Here is a 21,211-nt window from a genome sequence, read left to right on the forward strand (position 1 = left end):
ATAATCCTAAATTGTTTATTCACTGAAGAACAAGACTCTGTTCCCTGGGTGCTTGGCTTCTGTTTCATTTTTGAATGATGTTTTGGTAGCTTTGCTATAGTTTTCCTACTCTGGTAAGGGCTGGGAGAGAAGTGTTTGTGTTCTTTTTTTCTTCTTCTTTTAATTTGTTTTTGCTTTTAAAATAAAAGTAAGCTGATAAAGTGGAAGCATCCTCCATTTGTCATCTGGTCTCCCCTGCTGCTGGATACTCTACTGTAGTAATGCTTTGGGACAGAAAGAGGCTGTCTGGGCCCATCTGGTTTCTGTATTTGGTGGTGTCTTTGCAATAGAAGCACTTAGTCCATTTAGGGAGATGTTTCCAATTGCTTTGCTCCTTTGTCCTTAGAGTTGAATACAGACAAGGTTGATGAGTAAACTGTACGAGCCACAATCTATAAACGTCCCATCAATTATGGGCATCACGGAAAGCTTTTAAGATGGGTCTGCAGTGCTTCAGGGTACTTCCCTTGCTCCAATTCAGGTCTCTTTTGGGGATTTCAATATGGTGGATGACTGTCTCTTATTTTTTTTTTTCAGTTGTATATATTTTCTCCTCTCCTTGCCACAGTTTCTAGAACTCCATTTCTTGCCTGACTCCTTTAGAACTGTGTTTGGAGCTCTGTGCCTTCTCTTAGTAGGAACTCATGGTCCCCCTTCTGAGGTCTGTAGACTTTGTGTGTTAGATTGTTTGCCTACTAATAGGGAATGTGAGCTCAGATTAGACTGTCATGAGGTGGGTTAGTCTTACCGTACTGATGACATGCTGTTGTACTAGTAGACTTCAGTGACCGTGTCAAATGCTTACTTCATTCTCTATTCTGGATTTTTCTCTATCTTTCATAATGCCTTAAGCTGTGAGGGAACCTTCACCTCCAGCCTCTTTAACTCTCTGCTTGGTGACCTCATGATTTGGAAGATTCAGTCACTATAAACTCAAATACCAGCAGTAGTGTTTTGTGTAGGAACTAGAAGTGCCATTACATTTTCAAAGGCTTCTCTAATTACATTTGTGGTGTCTATAAAAATATCTTCCTGAATCTACTAGGGAAGTTACATAATGATGCAGCACACCTGGACCTGGTTGTAGCCAACATTTGGGTTCCTCATGGCTGTGATTATTTTTCAAACCACAAAGCTGTTCCCTTCCTTGTGACCACTGAAGCAGCCTCCCCTAATTCTACCATTTGTCCCAATTCAAGTGCTCCACAACAGGACCTTGCTCCCTTCCCAAAAACATGGGTGGAGAGCTGGTGTTGCCTGTTGGACCTGCTGCAAAGAGGGCCTGGCTTCTCTGCAGGGTAAATCCCAAATTAGCAGATTCCAAAGACTGCACTTACTTGCTGGCTCCTCATTTTTAAATGCTTCAGTACCTGTGTTGTCTGCGTCCTTGTCAGCATTTACAAGAGAAAACACAGTCCCCAAAGAAGTGCATCATATTAGATTGTGTGCAGTGTTGTGTCAGCCTGACATCTGGACTAGCTTGTCAGAGCTGGCTTGGGTATTTCTAGACAAAGTAATGTGCCCAGAGGGTGCTCTTGGGTTCCCATGGGAATTTCTTTTTACAGAAGATAGAATATGAAATGGGGGGCATCTGGAGAGGATAGCAAGTCCCTGCAGCATGTCTTGGAGGTGAATTGCATTCCTTTATTTTGCTACTTTATGCTAATTTGATGAATCATCCTTCTTACAGGGATGCTGTGGCATCTTTGTATGACTGCTCCAATGCATCTTGAGGTGTAGGACAGATATATTAATAAACATGTCTCTGTGTCATGTGCTCCGTTTGTTGTCCCTTGTGGGCCTGTCACTCTTGCAGTCTGTGGGTTTTCCCTGCTGAATTATGAAGAATTGCCTGTAACATCATGGGATGCATCTAATATAACAGCAAACTGGGAACAGAGGTGTATTTCAGTTCTAGTTCTTTCTCTTACTTTGTATACAAATCCATGAGTGCATTTCTCATCTATAAACTCTGACATTCTGCAGCCCGCCTATTTCTTTGAGCTTGGACAGGGAGTCATGGCTATTTTATACTCCTGGGACTGAACTCCTCCCACCCAAAGCACTGCCAGAAGAAAAGCATGAAGTGTAGTGTTAGAAGAGACTCATAACTCCATGTGTACATATATATATATATATATGTAGCTGTTGATGTCCTCTGTCTGTGATGTGCATTACAAGTAACTTGTGGAGTGAGGGGGTATGACCCACGTGTATGTTGTGTGTATCAGGTCTGTAACATCCTCAGAGAATACAAAGAACACCTGAAACTGGGATCTTGCATTCTTTGTTCAACCCCTTCCTAGATTAAGAATAACTGAAGTGTAATTAAGCACCATATTTCTGGATTATCTTTAATTAGCACAGAGCTAAAGTATTGCACCTCCAGAGCTTTTGTTTGCTGTTCACTGATCATGTCACAACCAATCTTTAATAGTTTTCAGATGGAGCAATTATCTCCTGTTCTCCCGATTCTCTCCTCCCCGTGCCTTGCCAATTAGATCAAGCTTTTAGCCGTGTTCACTAATTTTGCCTGAAGTTGGCCTTAACATGTAAATATTGATTTAAAAGAGGAAAAAAGAATTCTACTAGGCAATGATTTTTCTGATGTCTCCCAGAAAATCCAGATCTAGTGTTTTTCCTGATCTTTGCAATGATGGAATCTGTTGCAGGTTGGATTTGAATCAGCTGATTTCATTTAAGACGTTTGAATCAATGTTCTGTGATCTAAATGCCCTTTAATACAAAGCGACTGCAGCCGTCTCTGAGCTTGGAGTCTTGGTCAAGGCTTTAGGAAAGACTTAATCTGTTCCCTTTTTTGGCCTTTACACTTTGCCTGTGCAGTGTTTTCATAGAGTTGCAAATGAACAATGATCTTAACCTATGAGGGATGTGAGGTGGCCAGGAATTTACTCAAACTTCAGGTAAACTTGGGAACACAGAGACATTTTCCTCTGGTCACATTAAAGCAGAGGATGCTGTGTTGGCTGGGATTACAGTGAGGCTGAGCCAGTAGCAGAACAGCTGTGCTGTGATTTTTACTTACCATTGTCGTTTCTGCTATTGAACCAAAGCTGTTGATAAATATGTTGCAGCTGACATTCACTGGTGGGCCTGCATGACAAATACAGATTGGAACAGCACTTCACTGTGTGCCTATAAGACAAAATATTTCCACTCTGCGATATCAAAGCCTGCTGTGGCCACTGTGGGGCTGAGAGGTGAGATTGGGAATGCTGTCTGGACAACCCGGCTGAGTCTAGCCTTGAATCTGATGGCAGTTTGACGTCAGACAGTGCTCTCGCTTCACCTCTGCCCCACTGTTTGGGTGAGTGTTTATATACCTCTTCCATAAACTGTTTTGATGATAATGAATAGATAACAGCCAGGCAGGACTGCTTTTTAGGTACCTTGGTGTTGGTGTGTGGGTGCTAAGCTCACCTTGAACATAATGGCATTGGGAAGAGACAAGAGATTACTGAAGGGCCCTAGTGTTTAGAGCTCTGTCTTTGTCTTTCCCTCCAAATGTCTGGATTATGACCCTATTATCCTTATAGACATGGTGCATGATTAGGCAGTATGCCTTAGGGATGAGGTGGGGCAGTGGAGGTTATATCCCATGTGGTAACTGTCATGTTTGCTAATGCTCCCAGCTGGATGGGAGATTGCCAGGATGTGCCAGCAGAAGTTTTCTGGTTGTTCTGTTTTGAGTGAAAGTAATGCCAGGTTTTGTGCTTTGCCTCCCTTGAGTTTTCTTTGCTTTTAGAATGAAGCTTTTAAGGGGCAGTTAAGGGGATTTAAAGGATGAAAACACTGTGGTTAGAAAGGGTTTGGGGCATATCAGTCTGTTTGGTGCTGGTATTCATGAATGTGAATTAGAACCTCACCTGGTGAGTCTGAGGACCATGCATTTGGTCCTAGGAGCATCTGAGAGCTGTGAATGCAGCACCTGTGTGTGGGACACCAGTGATTTACCCATATGGCAGGATTTCTGTAGAGCTTTGAAGAGGGGAAAGGGTGAAGCAAAAGGGGCTTCCACCCTGGGGGCTGCCCAGGGAGCTGCTGCTGCACTGTGCATGGTGGGGAGAGGTGCATGCACAGGGAGCAGAGGACACCCCAGGGATAAAAGTCCCTGTTTAACACTGGTTGAATTAATCTTGCATCATCCCTGTGCTCTGCTTCTGGGAAGAAACAGATCTGTGGAAATCACAAGCGGGAATTTTTAGATTCTTCCACCATCCTTTATTGGGATGGTGTCTGCATCTCAAACACTGCCTAGTGGCTCTGCAGTACTGCTTCCCTTCTGAGGCCACATCTGCAGTCTGGCAGCTGCTGTCAGATGAAATACTTCTGGGGAGCAGGAGAGCAGCTTTAACAAGAAGCTTGTGCCCATAATCAGTGCAAACTTCCTCCTGCGTGGAAATGAGTGGTGTGCTTGGAGCTTGGTTTGCTCTTCTGCTTTCATTTCCTCCCTCACCTCCTGCTTTGGCCTCATTTAAAACCTAGTGTCCATCCTCTGTAGGACTGAGGGTGCAGCCGTGTTACAGCAATGCTTTTCATGGCTTGGGATTTTCTTGGTGCGAGTCCCAAGCAATTTGAGCACATTTCTGTCTAACCAGCTCCCATGCAGCCCTTTGCCAGCTCAGCAGCAGCTCCCAGGCTGTGCAATCTGCTCAGCTCCTTCTCCAGATGATTAAATGCAAGCATGGGCTAAAATACCAGATACAAAATGGTGCCTGTTTCTTCTTCCCCTGTTTGCTATCCCTCTTATCCAACTGGCTTGTGGCAGGCCTGCTTTTAATGAGCCTGTAAAATAGTGGTCTGGAGCTAATCAACTCTTCTGCTGGCAGGTTATCCAGCAGCTGAAAGTGAACATCTGACCAGGCTTTAGCACTTGTCTTATGCCTTCCGTAATGCTCAGGAGGAAGAGGATTCTTCTCTGCATCCAGCTTGTGAGCTATAGAAAGTCAACATACATGTGGTTTCCCTTCCTAATGGCCTCAGCATAAGAAAACCACTGAGCTAATACCCTAAATGAATGCAAATGCTTCTGCCTCTGATATACACATGCCAAAATCTTATTTATCCTGATCCTGTGCTGGTGTGCTACAGTGAGTCTGAGTGATCCAACCTACATCTCCTCTGGTGCAACTTGAGGCCATTCTTTCTAGTCCTATTGCTAGTTATATGGGAGAAGGAGCAGATCCCACCTCATCACAGCCTCCTTTTGGGTAGCTGTAGAGAGCTACAGGGTATCCCCTGAGTCTCCTCTAAGACTTCATCATCTGTCTTAGCAAAAAGCCTGGATATACTTTCCTTAGTTCTCAAAATGTGAATCCACAACTAAGTTCAGTCTTTGCAGCACTTAAGGAAAATGCAATTTTTTTGTTAATCTTCCCCTCCCCAAAAATCAATCTGATAGGGATCCTTGGTATTATTTTCATTTAGATCTAAGCCATTAAGATGCCCGTATGAGTTATTGATGCTTAATTTTAACGACGTGCTTTGTGAGCTGCAACCCCAAGCTCTGTAAAGCACTTCCTATATGTCCCATATAAATTGGAGCTTGATTTATGTGTAGGAGGCTAAGCCTGCAAAACTGCCCTGTAGGGAAGGTGTAGTTCACAGAAATAAAACTGAAATTAAATTATCTCAAATAAAATTGCAATACAGATGCCTTCAGCAAGATGATAATGTACACATTTCATTAAATATTAAAGTTTAATTTCTTTTCTGTGCATGCATATTTTAGTAATAGGACGGTTTTCAAAGTATTTTTAACTCTTTGTGTTCCAGACAGTGGTTTCTGTTGCCTGGTTGATTATTAGGGCATGTACTTCCCATCCTGCTTTGGGTTTAAACGCCCAGGCTGGGGCTTATTGTTTGAAGCTGGCTGGCAGGTGCTGTCACCATGATTAATGGTTCCTGGCAGTGCTGTGTTAGCACAGCCAGTGACTCCTCTGAAGGAGGAAGGTTTGGTGGTAAGAAACAAAAGAAAATGAAAGAAATGAGCTTTACAGAGTGCTGTCCTTGAAATCTGGCTGAATTCTTCTGGAGCTGATGGGAGGGATTCCTTCTGGCTCCAGTAGGTGTAAGAAGGGGGAGCATCACAGAAGGTGCTAGTTCCTCTCCTAACCTGCAGGAGGTTCAGGTCACTGCTTGGACTGGCAGGATCCCTCATCTCTTTCTGTGTTGATGTCTAAGTACGCCTACTGTATGTAGAGTTGTTAAAAGATTGTTTTCATTCTGAGTGGAAATGAGTTGCCTTTTCAGACATCCACAGGGCATCTATGTGCCAAATCTCTTGTTATCATACTTCTTCCGTATCAACATAAAGGTACATCATGTTCCTTATTCAATTAGTGAGGTAATCATGCAGTCTGCAGTCACAAAAATGAAACAAATCCACAAAGGTAGTGTTGTTTTGTTGGTTTTTTTTTCGCATACCTTTGAAATTTGGCCTGATCCTGGCGTCGTATCCTGAAGTCCGCCCCATCAGCTTATCCAAGAAATCAGAAGGAGACATGGGCTTGGGCGCAGATCGTGCTGCTGCTTCAGCTTCTTTGGAAGCTGCCAGGCTGTGTGAGTAGAAAGAAAGAGGAGATTTTAATGCATATCCCATACTGGGGAGATTTGGGGGTCCACAAACAGAGCAGTCAGTATCTTCCATGGTGAGGAAGGATGGGTTACCCACATGGATTCCTAACAAGGCTGGGCTCTGCTAATTTGTTTGCTCAGCCCAAACATCTCTGAGCATAGAATCCCAGCTGCCACTGAAATAGGAGGGAGATGATGAGTGGAGAGAATCCTTTTGTGAGTTTAGGTACAGCTTCTTGGCATGCCACTAAATTACGAATGTGAACTTTGGCACTGAGCTCCACAGGAAAAATACACTCTGAGATTAGCCTTAGGCAGCAATTACTGCTTAATTACACTGCAAATAGCAAGGAGAGTATTTGTTACCCAGTCTAATTTTCTAAAGGCAAGTAGGATTGGAGCAGTCTGGAATTTGAAGCATAAATGAATGTTGTATGATTTCATATCTCATGCAGAGCATTTGGGGCCATAGGGGATAGGTGTGTTTGCCTCCTGCTTCCTGGTCAGGTCAGTGTTTGCTGTTGGATACAGAAACACATTCTCTGGACCAGGAATTGTATAGAATCTGATTCTGAAGTTGTGCTTATTTTGGGCTGAGAATGGAAGGGAGTGAAATCTTTTGGGAAGTTACGTGACCTCTAGAGTGGAAAGAAGTTAGTAATTTATCTCTAAGAGGTGGAAATCTTCCCCTCTAGAAGCCTGATGAAGGCTGCCTGTGTGTCTTCAGACTAAATGGGAGCCTGAAGGACCTGCAAGGTTGGTGATTTTGGCTTAGGAATTCTCCTGTGCTGGACCAAGTGACCGCTGGTACTGGATGTCTGTCCTCAGTCTTGCCTGAAGGTTTGACTTCCAAGACAGGAATAGACACCATTCATTTCCTGCCCTGTATATATATGGCATCTATGCAAACGTGGATCTCTTCCCAGGCTTAAACTGTGTTGCAAAATTATCTAGATTATCAAACAAACAAATAAAACTCCAACTAACCAAACAACAACAAAACCAAGAAGTGACTTGCCAGCTGCTTAAGACAAGATTTGTCTCTGCTTGTGAGTTCAGATGCCTACTGCTGGCTGAAGCCTACAGGAGGTATTGCAATGCACATATGTAATAAGTCAAAGAGCTGCTCTGTAGGAAGCGTGATTTGTTGTTTCATCCTTTTCACTTCCCAGGGTTTTTTAAGTATAAGAGCTGTTTGGAAACTGCTGTGGCTGAGCAGCTGAGAGGCCTAAGCATGTTTACAGCAGGCACAGGGTATTAAGCTGCATTGTCTTATAGTCTTCTTGTAGCATGAGAGCATTGGTTTGGGAAGTTTTGTGTTTCCTGAGCTGAAAGCACTGAGGAGACTGCAGAAGTCAGGCCTGCTGCCTCCTGGTAGCATAGTGCTAAGTACTGACATGAGGTCCACCAGAGGAATTTGGAGATAGTTTCAGTGTGTGGCATTAATGTGACTCAGCTCTCAGACCTGTGTGTACAGTGCCAGTGAGCTGAGGCTCAGGACACAAATGTTATCTAGATGAGCCTTGGCAAGAGCATTTTGAACCAGCAAGTTCTAAATCAGGAGTCAGTAGTGATGTGTGTAGCATTGACTCTATTTTCCGGTGTTAGCAGGTGATGAGATGCCAACCCATAAATGCAGGCTGGCTTCTTGCAAGTTGCTACTGTTAGGATTCTCTGACCACTACTCTTTTCACTCTTCTCTGCTATGGGGGAGATAAATTCCTGTGCGGGCCTAAAGTTAGGTTATCATTTACCCTTGTGCTTCACAGTTTATTCCCAGACTGAACCTTATCTGAACTTAGCGGCTGCACACTTGTGCTGGGAGTTGGTGTGACAGAGTGGAGATCTAGCTTTTATTGTAGCCACGTGACATTTCTTGTCCCCTATGTCTGCTCTAAGGGCTGATGCAAAGCCCAAATAGTGCATTCCAGGGATAAACAGGGTTGTGGAGTGAGTGATTATTTTCTTTATTTATTAATATATATTTATTTTTTAAGAAGGAAAACAATCTGGTGCAATTGATTTGCAAACATATAGGAGGAAAGCTGGGAGTGGGAGGAGGATCAATACTGGGCTTGAAAGCTGCATTCCAATAGAGTGCCTGCATGGCAATGAGTCCAGAGAAAAGATTTCAATTAAGCAGCAAATGACTTGGTAACCAAAGAGTCCTGCCACTTCAGCAGTGAGATGCCAGATAGTGCAATACACTGATTTCTTCTCATTAACTCCAGGCTGGAGGAATGATGGAAGTGGAAAAAAGGGGGTGGGGAGCAGACAGAGACAATAACCTTTAAGTGCAAGAAAATAATTAAAACCTGCAGTTCCCCTGGCATTTGTTTAATAATAATTATAAAACAAAGATGAGATGGAAGAGCACAGAAAGGGGTGTTCAGCTCTTCTGTAAACTCAGTGTGAGAGCCTATGCTAAATGTGTTGGCATTGCTTCCAATGAACCAGTTTGCTGGTACTTCTTGGGTGCCATTTTCTGATTCTTTCTGCAAGCAGAACTAATTCCATAGCCTCATTTACTGCATGGAAGTATATGTCTAATAAATGTGATGCTAAGGTGAGGGTCGCTCTATTACAGCCTCGCTGCTTTTTGCAGCTTTGTGCCCATCCTGAAGAGCAGTTTCTGTGAGCACCACTGGGGATGTGCTGGAACTGCCAGGAATGGTTTTGTGCCTCCTGGTGTGCATTTTAGGAGCTCTGTTGGCTTGTGTGCATTGTATCACAGTGATGTAGGAATGATAAGTCCTGAGTTCTGTTCTGTTTGTATCTGTTTACTGAATGTTTTCCTAAAACCAGGGTAACAATTTCCCCTTAGATAAGAAAATAAAGGAAGAGGAACTAACAAAACACTTCCAGCAGCAGACAGGTGCATCTACGTTCTAAGTCAGCCATAATGATATAAAACAGGCTGGCTCATCCTACCATCATTTATAGGGGTGAGATGTATCTAATGAAGCCCTTTAAATGTTCACTCTGGGTGTGAAAGTTGGGATTTGCAGCTTTACTGTAGCAGCACAGCTCAGACTGCACCCAAAAAGCCTTCAGTTACTATTCTCCTCCAGATCTGTCCAGGCCAGGTGCTCCCTTGGGAGCTCTCTGGGATTCTCTCTGTTTGTTCATATAGAAGCACCATTGGAAGTCCCTCAGGACTGCTCATCTCCTGGCCTGACTTGGTGATTAGGAAATTACTGATGATGAAAGAGAACTGGAACTTGAGGGTGAGTTGTTGTGTTCAGAGAGGGAAAAAAATACTCTCCACATAAATAAAAAAGAGGCAAAATAGAGCAAAAACACAGAGGAAGAAGCTTGCATCAGTGCAGGAGTGTTGCCTGAGCTGAGTGTCTTGGTGCATTTTATCAGCAGCCAGACAGCAGATAATCTTATTTACAGTGGTGCAATCCCTCGTGGATCTGGCTGAGAAAGTGTCATCACACAATCAGCACAGTAACAACAGAAAGGATTGCATCACAGGGACAACGAGCAGGCGTAATGTTTGTGGTCTTAGTGCTGCTGTGTGTGCAGCCCCCAGGAGCTCTTCCCAACAGCAGGCACAGGAGGGGTGGGAGCTGGTGGCTGTACCACTGAGCTGGTTCAGGGCATTGAAGAATTGCATTCCTTAAAATGGAGCAGTCAAGCTCTGCAGGAAAGCTGTTACTGGTTCCTTCCAGCCTACGCAAATGCTGTTTGCTTTGTCTCTCTGCGTTATTGTTTCAGCGGATAATAGATGAAATATTCTTATAAACAGATATTTGGCTTAGAAGGTGGGCCTGCTGCAGTCTGGAAGGTGGTTTTGCTCATCTCCCAGCTTCTCAGTTGACTGTTTCCTCCTTTCCCCCCAACATTTGTATGTCCCTTGTGAAATATTTAAATCTTTTTCTTTTTTTCCCCCCCCACTATGCCCATGGCCGCCCATCTAATTAACTCCGACATCACACATTGCCCTGTTCTGGTTGAATGCTGATAGTGAGAGCTATCAGTTTTATTTATTTATTTTTGCTCTGCAAAGAGGAGAGACCAAGGAATTTAATTAGCACGGGGCCTCTATTCCCCTGTCAAATAATTTAATTGTTAATCTTTAATTCTGAGGGGGGAAAAAAAGCAAAAGACTGGCTGGCAGCAAAAGCACAAACTATTGCAAAACAAGTGTTGGCAGAGGAAGTGTATCTCTGAAAAGAGAGGAAGGATCAGATACCTATGAGGGTAAGTGGTGCAATATCAGTGGCTCAGGAGCAGCACTGGCTTTATCGCTCTGGTTGGGCTCTCTGCAGGTTGATGGAATGGTAGATACCAGATTGTTTACCCTGAACTCCAGCTCATTTCTCACATCTTGCACTTGCCTCTGGCTTAGGACCTTCAGGACACAACATGGCTCTCGTAGGCTTATATCTCCAGCTATTGCAGATCTAGCTCTAGGCACTACTGAAGTAACTCCATGCAGTTAGATTTCAGACTGGAATATCTGCTTCATAATACAAGTTTCATGGCACATCCTGTTTCTGTGACTGGAAGGGTTTGGGATGCAGCAGAAGGAAATTGCTGTCTGTGCTCATTAGCTCTGACACAGCAGCACTGCTGCTGCAGCTGCACAGCTTTGGGTCTTGGCCTTTGCCTTGTTCCCTTGGATGCACGTGGAGCTGGCTGTGGTTTGGCCCTGCAGTACTGATACCTCCACAAGCCTCTTCCCAGGCTGGAGAACGTCCCAGTTTGTCCCTGGGAGGTTTGATGTGATCATAAGCACCAGGATGGAGACATCTGTTTTTCCTTTCTCCTCTCCCAAGAATGAGGGGGGGTATTTGTGATGAGGTTGAGGCAGTCCCTATCCTGGGCATCAAAGAAAAAAAGTGGAACAAAGAGGCTGCACTGTGCACTGTGATGGTAAAGCACAGCACCTGTCTGCTGGCGTGCCATGCGCTATTGCTGGTGTCTTTTTTCTTCCCTCTTTTTTGTTTTTTTTGTTCAATTTACATGCATGCAGTGTCACCCCTCTGTAAGCTGAAGTAGCTGAGTTGGGCTGGCTAAGCTCATAGTGGAAACTCTTCTCTTGGGATTTTAATTTCAAGTAGTTTCCTCCTGTGCTGAAGCTGATGCTGCCTCCTGAATCTGACTGGTCCCAGTACTGCAGCTGAAGAAGTTGGGGATGAGGTGAAGGGGCAGCCTCCCACTACTCTGCGGAGCAGAGATGGAAGGGTAGAAGGATGTTGATGACGTGGTTTGGATGTGTTTAGCCTTGAAAAGAAATCTCAGGTGGTCGTGATGACACCTGGAAATAGGGGGTGCCCAGATCAAGTGCTGCAGAGGGGCCAACAACTTCCTCCTGCGTCACAGATCAGGAACTCAGCGGTTTTATTGACTCAGGCAGGCGCTGCGGAGAGGCAGAGCCGCAAGAAGAACGTCAGTTGGTTGGGCACAGCAATGCAGTGCCTTGTCCATGATTAACTAGCGAGAGCTGCCGTACCCATGGCAACTCTCCCATGGGAAGGGGCTTTGCAGGAACTCGGTGAGGCCAGGCACCATCACAGCCACCAGTGCTTTTCATCCCACTCTGCTCCCCTGGGCTTCCTGAGCTGTCTCCCCACCCCTGAGATCTCTCAGGCCACAGAAGCTGGAGACCAGCACAGCCCAACCAGAGTTCAGCCTGCCTCTGTGGCTGCTCATCTTGTCCTCAGCAGCTGGAGGGAGGGGGGGAAGGACAGAATGATGGATAGATGAGAGCTTTCCCGGCAAGGGGTGGAAGGGGCAGTCCTTATAACCCACACCCAGACTGCTATTTCTGACTGCACATCAATGTGTTATCTTGAGGGAAATGCTGCCAGACACTGGCCTGGGAGTGCTTGCCAGAGACTGCAAGCTGACTTTTTAAAAATAATTAGATTTACTATCAAAATGAATAGCACAATCAATATTGATATACAATTCAATTAAAAAGGATGAATCTCATTTTCTGCATGTTTTTCTCTGTCACGTTGCCTCTGAATTTCTGGTATGCAGCAGTAGAGGTGGACAGGATGGAAGGAGAGGAGGTGGGGGAGAGCAATGAGCCCTGGCACTGGATTTTGGTGTGATGTGGTGCAGAGCTGAAGGAGCTCTGAGCACTACAGATGTGCTGATTGCAATTCATGTGGCCACGCTGGAGGTTAGAGGCCATGCAGTACAGTTGTGGGGTGTGCTATAGGTGCTGAGGGGAGAAAGATCTGGGACTTCGTTGTGTTTTGGCTTTCTGAGAGGAGGGGGACAGCTATTTGAGAACCTCTGTGCAAAAGGAGCATGGAACAGATTTGGACCTTGGGACAGGACAGGAAGATATTAGTATACATCAAGACTGGTGAGATACGGAATCTGAGAGCATATGAGAATAGGTATCACCGTTGAAAAAGAAATGGGCAGTAAGCTATGCAGTGATCTGCTCAGTTATTATTATTTATTTAATATTATTTTTTTCGAAGAGAAAAGAGAAAGGCAGAAAAGAGAAAGGAAGCTTGTGAAATATTGCTGTCTCTGTCCTGGGTGCTTGTACTCAGTTGCTGTGAGCTGTTTAAACCAATTCCAGCTCTTGCACCAGAAGTAGCTGCATTGCAGTAGCCGCAGGATGCAATCAGTTAAAGTTTTGCGAGCGCTTTGGGATCCTCTGGGTTAAAGGTGCCCCACGCTATTTTACCACTTGTCTCTCTGACTGTACAGGAGCAGAGGAGCTGGGAGATGCTTTTCCACAGCCTTCCACAGCAAGTTAACCCTTCCCAGCCAAGGGAATCTGCGGCAACTTTAGTGTAGTGAGAGAATCTTTGTCAGACTGCAGTATTCGTGTGTCTCCATATTCTACTGTTCCTTTCCTGCAGACCATGGCTCCTACCCCATATGGCAAAACATCCTGTCTAGAGCTATAAAGCATCCCAATTACACTGATTAACTCTATGGAAAGACACCAGCACTTGGAACAATTGCTGACGCTGCCTGGACAGAGCAATAATAATAAAAAATAATAAATGACTATGCAACCATCTAGGGGACAAAAGAAATCTGCGCTGTATATAGTTGAGTTGGAAAAAGCTCAGTGAGAATGGACGTTTGCATAGTAACAGTGTTCAGTTGTATGCAAGATCCCTGTTCTTCAAAGGTCTGCTGTTCTAAGTCTTTTGCATAGTCACAATTCCTTCTATGCATCACAGCCTCTGCCCCTTTGCAGCATTGTTCTCCCTGCTATCTCATGGCTTCCAGATGTGCCAAAGGCAGCTATCAGGGAAGGTTTATTCAGCCATTGATTTCATTCATTTATTACAGATAAAGCTTTCAGTGGTCAGTATTTGAAACTAAGCCTGTTTCCTTCTTTATACTGCTTCATGGAGATGGTATTTTTTCCCTTCTTCTTCTTTTATTTATTTTTATTCCTTCTCCCATTCCTCTCTCTCTCAAGGACAACATTAAACTCATCATTTTGAAGCCAGAGGCATTCTCTTTGGTGACATCCTCAACTAAAATCTCCTCCAGAAGAGAGCGCATCTCTTAGAGCACAAGTACTGACTTTCTGGAAATGTATAAACCTAAACCATTGAGACAGGGTTGAAAACGTATCTCCATAAAGAGTGGAGGATCACAAGTCAATGCTCAGATTTTAACAATGTGAAATAAATCCAACAAACACCAACACTGAATTTTACATGTGCGCATACTGAAAGGTTTTAAAAAAAGACTTTTAATTGGAGTTTCATTGAAAAACAAAGGAAGAAAGACCCTGTGAAGACAAAAGGATTTGTCTGTCCTCATAAACTATGAATATTCCCTTTAAAGTCAAGAGGACTACTCAGATGTATAAAGCTATGCATAAACCACCTTCCTCAATGTGGTAAATAAAGAAGAGGAACGTCTCTACAAGAAAAGATTTCACATTCTGGGTGGTAATATGCTCCTCGTTGATGCCTTCTTGATTTAATGTTAGGATGAGGAGCTGCAGTGGGAACCTCTATTGACGTCAGAAGGTTTTAGATCACGGACCAGACAAGTGTCAGAGAATTACGAGAAGTCGTGGCTGCTCTTCTATCTATAGCTCTGCAGTTGCGCTATCAACCGTGTTTTCATCAATTCAAATACTTTGCTGCAGCAGCTTGTTAAAAATTAGTTTTAGTCTAAGGATTTATGCCGCTTGATATGAGCCAGTAAGAACGTTGCAAGTGCCTTTTCATTTATAATAAATTGGAGGTGGTATGAATAGAATCCTTTTTAAAGGGATTTAATGTCTGGTTCTGAGTGTTTGGAGGGGTTTTATTTTCTGAAACTTTATTTCAGATCCTTCACTGAAGAAACCTGGGTTCTCTGATGTACGTATCTTATATTGCACAAGGGAAGAGAACTTATTTTGTCTCTTTCTGGTAGAAGAAGTTGTTGTGTCCAAAAGCATTGTAGGCATAGTGTGGTTTGATTGACGTATCTTTGGGAATGAATACACAAAGCAAATGCCCTGTATGTAAGGGTAGCAAGAGATAAACTTTCTTGCTGTGCCATCTTTGATTTCTGGTGTAATTTATCAGCTTATTAATGATCTATAATGAAATGCAGCTTTTGGAACGAATTGCTAAACTCTGGGACCCCAGCCCAGGTGGGCTCTTCTTCCTTCATAGCCACTCTCTAACTGGGTTCTTCAGCTCCCTGTCCAAAAAAACCCCATGGTTCCAGTCCTGGCAAAGCTGCAAGGCTTGTATTGGTGCTGTAAAGCAAGCCATGTTTGATGGGGTTTGTACTTTGTCAGTGGCTGATTTTTAAACACGCAGCCCTGTGTTATGGTGTGATGGATGGGGCTGGAAGCTGGACAACACTTGTGATTCACAGCAGTGTGGGGAAACAGAAGGGGTGGGATGCATGTATTTTGATTTGTACATCAGATCTTGCAAGCTCTGTTGCAGGAAAATGGTCTCTGTGTGTGTGGGGTGTGCAAGGCTCAGCTGTATTTCTACAGGTGAAAAGCAGTGAGAGTCAACAGAAAGACAAGATTGTTAAGATAGCCCATGGAAAGTCACTTTCTTGTCTACTCTTTCTTTGCAGTTCTTAACAAAATAAGATATAGCTGCCTCACCTTAGAATTCAGAGCATCTTACTTTCCTGCTCCCAGCTGCAGTAATGTGTGCATTGTACAGATCTTACCTTAATGGCTACATTTCTACCTATTTCTACACAGGGGTTCTTGGCAGCAATGGGGACATTTAGCACTAAGAATTGTTTTAAGTACTGCTGATAGCAGCTGACCCTTACATGCTTTCAGGTTCATACCTCTTCAGTAAGTGAGGGGAGGAGGTGCTTGTGCTCCCTGGGGCTTTACATGAGGTATCTTTTTACCCATATCATGCAAAATGAAAAAAACAAACAAAACTTCCAAAGGAAACCAAATGAAGAGGATAAGTGATGGATTCTATTGTATTTCCTGCCCGATTTCTGGCTCACTGATTTTGCTGCTGAAACAGATGAGTGTGATGGTGGTTCGATCTGTCATTGATCTCAGCTGTTACACATTGATTTGTGTGTTTGTTTGCTTCAGTCCTGCCTGGGCTGGGGGACAGGATCAGTATTCTGTCTGCGTGGTCGGAGGGCAGGCGTGTTGGGAGCTGCTGTGGGCGTTCAGCTGAAGGCAGCACATGCGATGATTGATTGCACTGCAAGCCCAGCTGTTCTGTGCATGCGACACTCCTTGTCTTGGCAACCTCTTAGTGGCTTTCCCCCCCTTTTTGCCCACCCTACAACAAGGCACTGATAAAAACAATAGAGTTCCTTGACTGTCTGCTAAGGCATTTGTTTTCTTTTCCTTTTTTTTTTTTTTTTTCCCTTCCACCAGCAAACTGTGAACAACAGTGGAAAGATGGCAAAAGGAGAAATCAAAAGGAAAGCAGGTGCAGAACACTTTTGTTTTCCCCCTCCCTCTCAAAATCCTGGGGTGTGTTAAATTAAGGTTTCTCCTGTTTTTCTCAGCTAGTACTTAAATCCAACAGAGATGTATTTACAGAATGCCAACTGTGTCTATGTAGCAGCCAGATGTGGTGCAGTCCCCAAATCAGCAGCTTACCATGGTGCATTATATGGATGAAATAATTGTCTGCATAATGGGGTGTGCTCAGCACGTGTAAATGATGGGTGCATCTGTCTCCATCTATTTCTGCTCTCTGCGAGATTTTTCTGTGCTTTGGCCCTACTGAGAGACACAAAAGCTACGTTTCTGTCTTCATTTTTTGAGCGCTGGTCTCCTGAAGCATCTGTAGAGGTTTAATAGCAGCTGTGAGGTATATATCTAATCCGTAGCACTACTGAGATCAAAGCATGCAGACCTCCAAGACCAGATCAACTAGAGCAAATTGGCAGATTCCCAAGAGGTTATCAGGGCTGTATTATTTTGTATCATGTAGTCATCATAACTAAGAGATACCAATGTAAATTTTTCCCCTCCAGGGAAATGCCCTCTGTTATTTGGCTTCGCAAGTGTAAATTGTTTGGATAATCATAGAATTACTAAGGTTGTAAAAGACCTCAAAGAGCATCAAGTCCAACCACAGCCTAACCATAGTACCCTACCTCTAACAACCCTCTGCTAAATCATATCTCTGAGCACCAGAGTAATTTGGGGAAAGGAAGAGGAAAGAGAAGATGGGTGAATTCTTTTTTGCTGCTTTGCAGGAAAAGTGACCTGTTGAGTTAACAATATTTAAAGTTGAGTGTAATGGAAAAGTTGCTCTTTTCTGAGCTGTGCAAGTAGGTCTACAAGGCAGCAGTCAGACAGCATGGTGATGAAGTGTCCCTGATCATGGCTGCTAATGATCCTTCCTGTGCCTCGCATTAGAGCATTCCATGCTCCGTTTATCCCAGGACCACCAATGTTAGCAGATTTCCCTCTCCTTCCAGAATGAGGCTCTCAAAAGCATTTGGATTTTGTTTTTGTTTTTTGGTCAAGGCTGGTGAATCAAAAAGTGGTGGGGAGGATATGCAGAAACTATTATTCTTTTTGTTAGTTTGTCAGAACAGAATTAACCATTTTTTCTCTAAAGGTAGTGTGGAGTGTGTGAGTGTAACCATACATTTTGTGAGAATAGAAATCATTCTGCCTTTGCTGATAGGTGCAAAGGTCGATAGAAAGTATGCAAGACAATAGCCAACCAAAAGGGTAACTTACTGGAAATAGAGATGTCTTGATATAATGTGCCACAACATCAAGTGCCGAGACAGACAAATATAATAAGATGATAGTGCCTTTTGGTTCCTATCTATCTTAATGCCAGTTACTCCAGCATTCTGAGAGAAACTCTGGAGTTAAAAGAAAATGAGCAAGTGAAACTCTGTGAATGGACTTAGGCCCTTTGACATACTTAGATGCTGTGATTTTAAAGTGTGATTTATTTCTTTAAACCTTTGTCTTTCATCAGTAACTAAATAGCAGTTATATTCATTAGGTGGTCTGACATCTTGTTCTTAATACTGAAATTTGGTGAGCCCTTTTAACCTGTATTGTTAGAATGAAATGAGAACAGACTTCTCTGCTGGTTTTCTATTACAGATGAATGATTGTTGGTCGGTATTGGGATAATAAAGTAATTTAATTCTGGACACTGATTAACATCCTAATTCAGATGCTGGAATCCTTTTCCGCTCAGGTTGTCTTCTAAGGGTTTGTTGGCTGTTGAAATTCATCTCACTAATGGAACTAACTTGTTGGTTAAGAACAGGAGAATTGCAGTGTGCTGCTGCCTACAAGTGCTTTCCCTTCTGCCTTGAGTCACTTGGTGTTATGAATGAAGGTGTTAGCCTTAAGTCTCTGCTATCAAATCTGAGACACTTAAAACAGTGTCAAAGGCCCTTTACTGACTTGCTCTAAACAAGCGTGTTGTCTCCAACACCTCTTGCACAAGATGAGTCAGAGAAAGGCCAAAATCACGTGCCCTAAGCCTTGTTCTTGAAGGAATTCTTTGTAGAAAGTTTATGTGATGGAATGCCCCAATGTATTCTATTCCCTTTCCATATAGTTCTCTTTCCAGAAGCAGCTCCCATGATGTATGTGAAGAGTAAATGTATGTCCTGCTAATGAGATTCTCTGCAGAGTAGTGCAATGTACAGCAGGAGTACGAGTGGACAGCTAGTCCACATATCTGAATTTTGCACAGTGCCCCGGAGTTGTAGGATATTTTGTTAATGCATGCAAGACAGCAGCTTTTTTGGTGATGTGTTTGCTAATAACCTTGCTTATCTACTGTTCTCCTGCTCATTGCATCTAATGTAAAAGCAGAAAGTTTCTGTTCACACATGGAGCCTTTTTTTTGTGCTGAGGGTAAGTCTTGGGTTCTTTAAGCCAACTGTTTATATGGAAAAGTTAAGATCAGGCTGCAAATTAGAAAGTATTTTTTACATATTTTAATTTGTCTTACTTGCCTGAATTGTGAGTGAATTCTTATGGATGGATGGAAGTGTGTATAAAATCCCTGTAGAAGGCAGAGTCCCAAATACCCTGCACCTATTGTGAGATGACCACAAATATATCTTTCTTTGTTGAATGATTCAAAAGGTCTTCTATGTAGAATTGTCTTCCTCCTTGTGTTTTCCAGCCTTGAATAGGTAACTGTTTTAGTAGGGTCTCTAATGGGGCTACCACAGGTTGCAGATCAAAGAAGCTAAAGAGTGTCCTTAGAGCTGCCTATTCTAAGGCTCTGCCAAGTCATTTTTATTTCATGGAGGGGCTAACAGCCTCAGAGCAGAGGCACAACAGGTCAAAAGCACAACTTCTAGCAGATTTTAGTGTTAGTAAGCCACTCTTTATCTACCAACAATATTTGTTACATTACTTGGCTTGCAGTTCTGTCAGTCTCTGGTTAATGTTTCATTCACGGGTATCTCTGCAATGCTATCTAGCACTGCAGAGGTATAGCAGAAGGTCTGGAAAAGCATACATACTGCCCTTTTCCTTCCCCTGCCTTCCATTTTGTTGCATTTTCAAGAAGATGAAATCAGGAGATCTCAAATTGCCTATTTTACTTGAAAGTCTATTTTGTGGAAAGCAAAACAGTTTTTTGTTTTTGTTCTCTTTTTTTTTTTCTTCTTTTTCCCCACTAAAGCAAAAAACAGCATCACAATAGTATGTTATTTTAAAAGCTGAAATTGAAGAGCTCTGTTACTGATCAAATGGAGTAGGAAAAGGCTAGTAGTGGAATTCAGTAGCGTCTGAGCCTGTGTATCACTCAGAGCAGCTGGCTTGAATCACTCCTGCTAGCTGATAAGTCCCCGTTCAGAAGGAGCTAACTCATTTTGGTTAGATGAAGGTCATGCTTCTGGTTCCTGATGTGCAAAGAGTGATTAGGATAAAAATGAGGCACAAACCACTTCAGAGCCTCGCAGGACCATGTCCACTTGGATTAAGTGCAAACTTTAGGCCATCCTTTATCTTCCAATCCTCAGGCTTCTGCAGCAGCATTTCTGGATCACTACAGCCATTAAAAGGCTATCATAGAGCAAGAAATCCAGGCAATACCATCACGGCATATGGGCAGTGTTTTGCTCTACATGAAGGAATTCCCGATGGAACTGGGGTACAAAGATGTGGTGTACATAGTTAGACTTTGGGAGAATCTCCAGAGGTGGAAGGAGAGCTTATGGAAGAGCGTGTGTAAATATTGTCCAATCCATTATTATTTTTGAGAAATAGTATTTTGTGTTCCAGAGATGTATAAGGAAGGACTGATAAAGCAGTCTGTCTGTCAGAGACCTGTTTCTCCTCCCATTCCAACCCAGCTTCCATCCCCATCTGTCTGCCCAGGTTCTTGGTAAATGTCTTAGTCATAGCTATAGCAAGTGGTTGCAGCCTGGGAAGAAAGGTAGCACAAGGGGAAACGTTCTCCATAAAGGAAGGCATGTTGGAATGAACTGCTGATGGCAAATTCCTTCAAAAACACCCTGGCTGTAGCAGAAACAAATATTACATTGGCAATACCATAATGTTTGTGTTCACACACCAGCTGTTACTCTTTCCCACGGGGTCTTGTTTTTTAAAAGACTGGCAAAGGATACTATTGTTAAGCTACAGATCTAGTCTTGCTTCTTGTATTGGCTCTATTGCATTTTCCTTTGGGACTTTGGATTTGTCTTTCATTATTTTTATAGTGTATGTACTAGCATGGATTTTCTTTCCAGAATATTTTCAACAGGCTGGCAGTGAAGTGTGGTATACTCTGTAATTTTAAGCAATGTATACTTCTATTATGGATTATTGGATTATCATCTTGTATGCCTGTTGCTGTTTTGTATTTTTAACATTATGCATGACTGAGTGCTTGAGTAATTGGCACACTAAGTTTATGAATGACTCTTAATGAATGAACTTTTCTTACTGAAGCTGAAATAGCAAAGCTATTCCCAGACTGGAAAGTCTGGTAGATTGTTGGCCTGCAATTAATGGAAGACATAACATGAAGGGAAGCAGAGGGTGGGAAGGAAAGCATTGTTTAGAGTCAGTTTCAAGCAGGAATTGTTGAATCGGTTCTTGTTTGGAAAATGATTGCAATACAGAGAACAATTTGGTTTCATTACTTCCTGCAATTAAACACTTTCAAATTTT

At 43.1% G+C, this 21,211-nt stretch overlaps 1 protein-coding gene across 2 annotated transcripts in view; it reads right to left on the reverse strand.

Annotated features, from left to right (window-relative positions):
- The window catches only part of GLRA1 (glycine receptor alpha 1), a 37,932-nt gene that overhangs the window by 13,909 nt on the left and 2,812 nt on the right, over positions 1–21,211 (reverse strand). For both annotated transcript variants that reach the window (XM_015875916.2, XM_015875915.2), the window contains exons 2-3: positions 6,487–6,617; positions 3,086–3,153 (exon numbers count right to left, since the gene is read on the reverse strand). In XM_015875916.2, coding sequence (XP_015731402.1) covers positions 3,086–3,153; positions 6,487–6,617 — 199 coding nt within the window. The remainder of the gene's footprint in view (positions 1–3,085; positions 3,154–6,486; positions 6,618–21,211) is intronic.

Source organism: Coturnix japonica, chromosome 13 (genome assembly GCF_001577835.2).
Source record: "Coturnix japonica isolate 7356 chromosome 13, Coturnix japonica 2.1, whole genome shotgun sequence".
Taxonomy (NCBI): domain Eukaryota; kingdom Metazoa; phylum Chordata; class Aves; order Galliformes; family Phasianidae; genus Coturnix; species Coturnix japonica.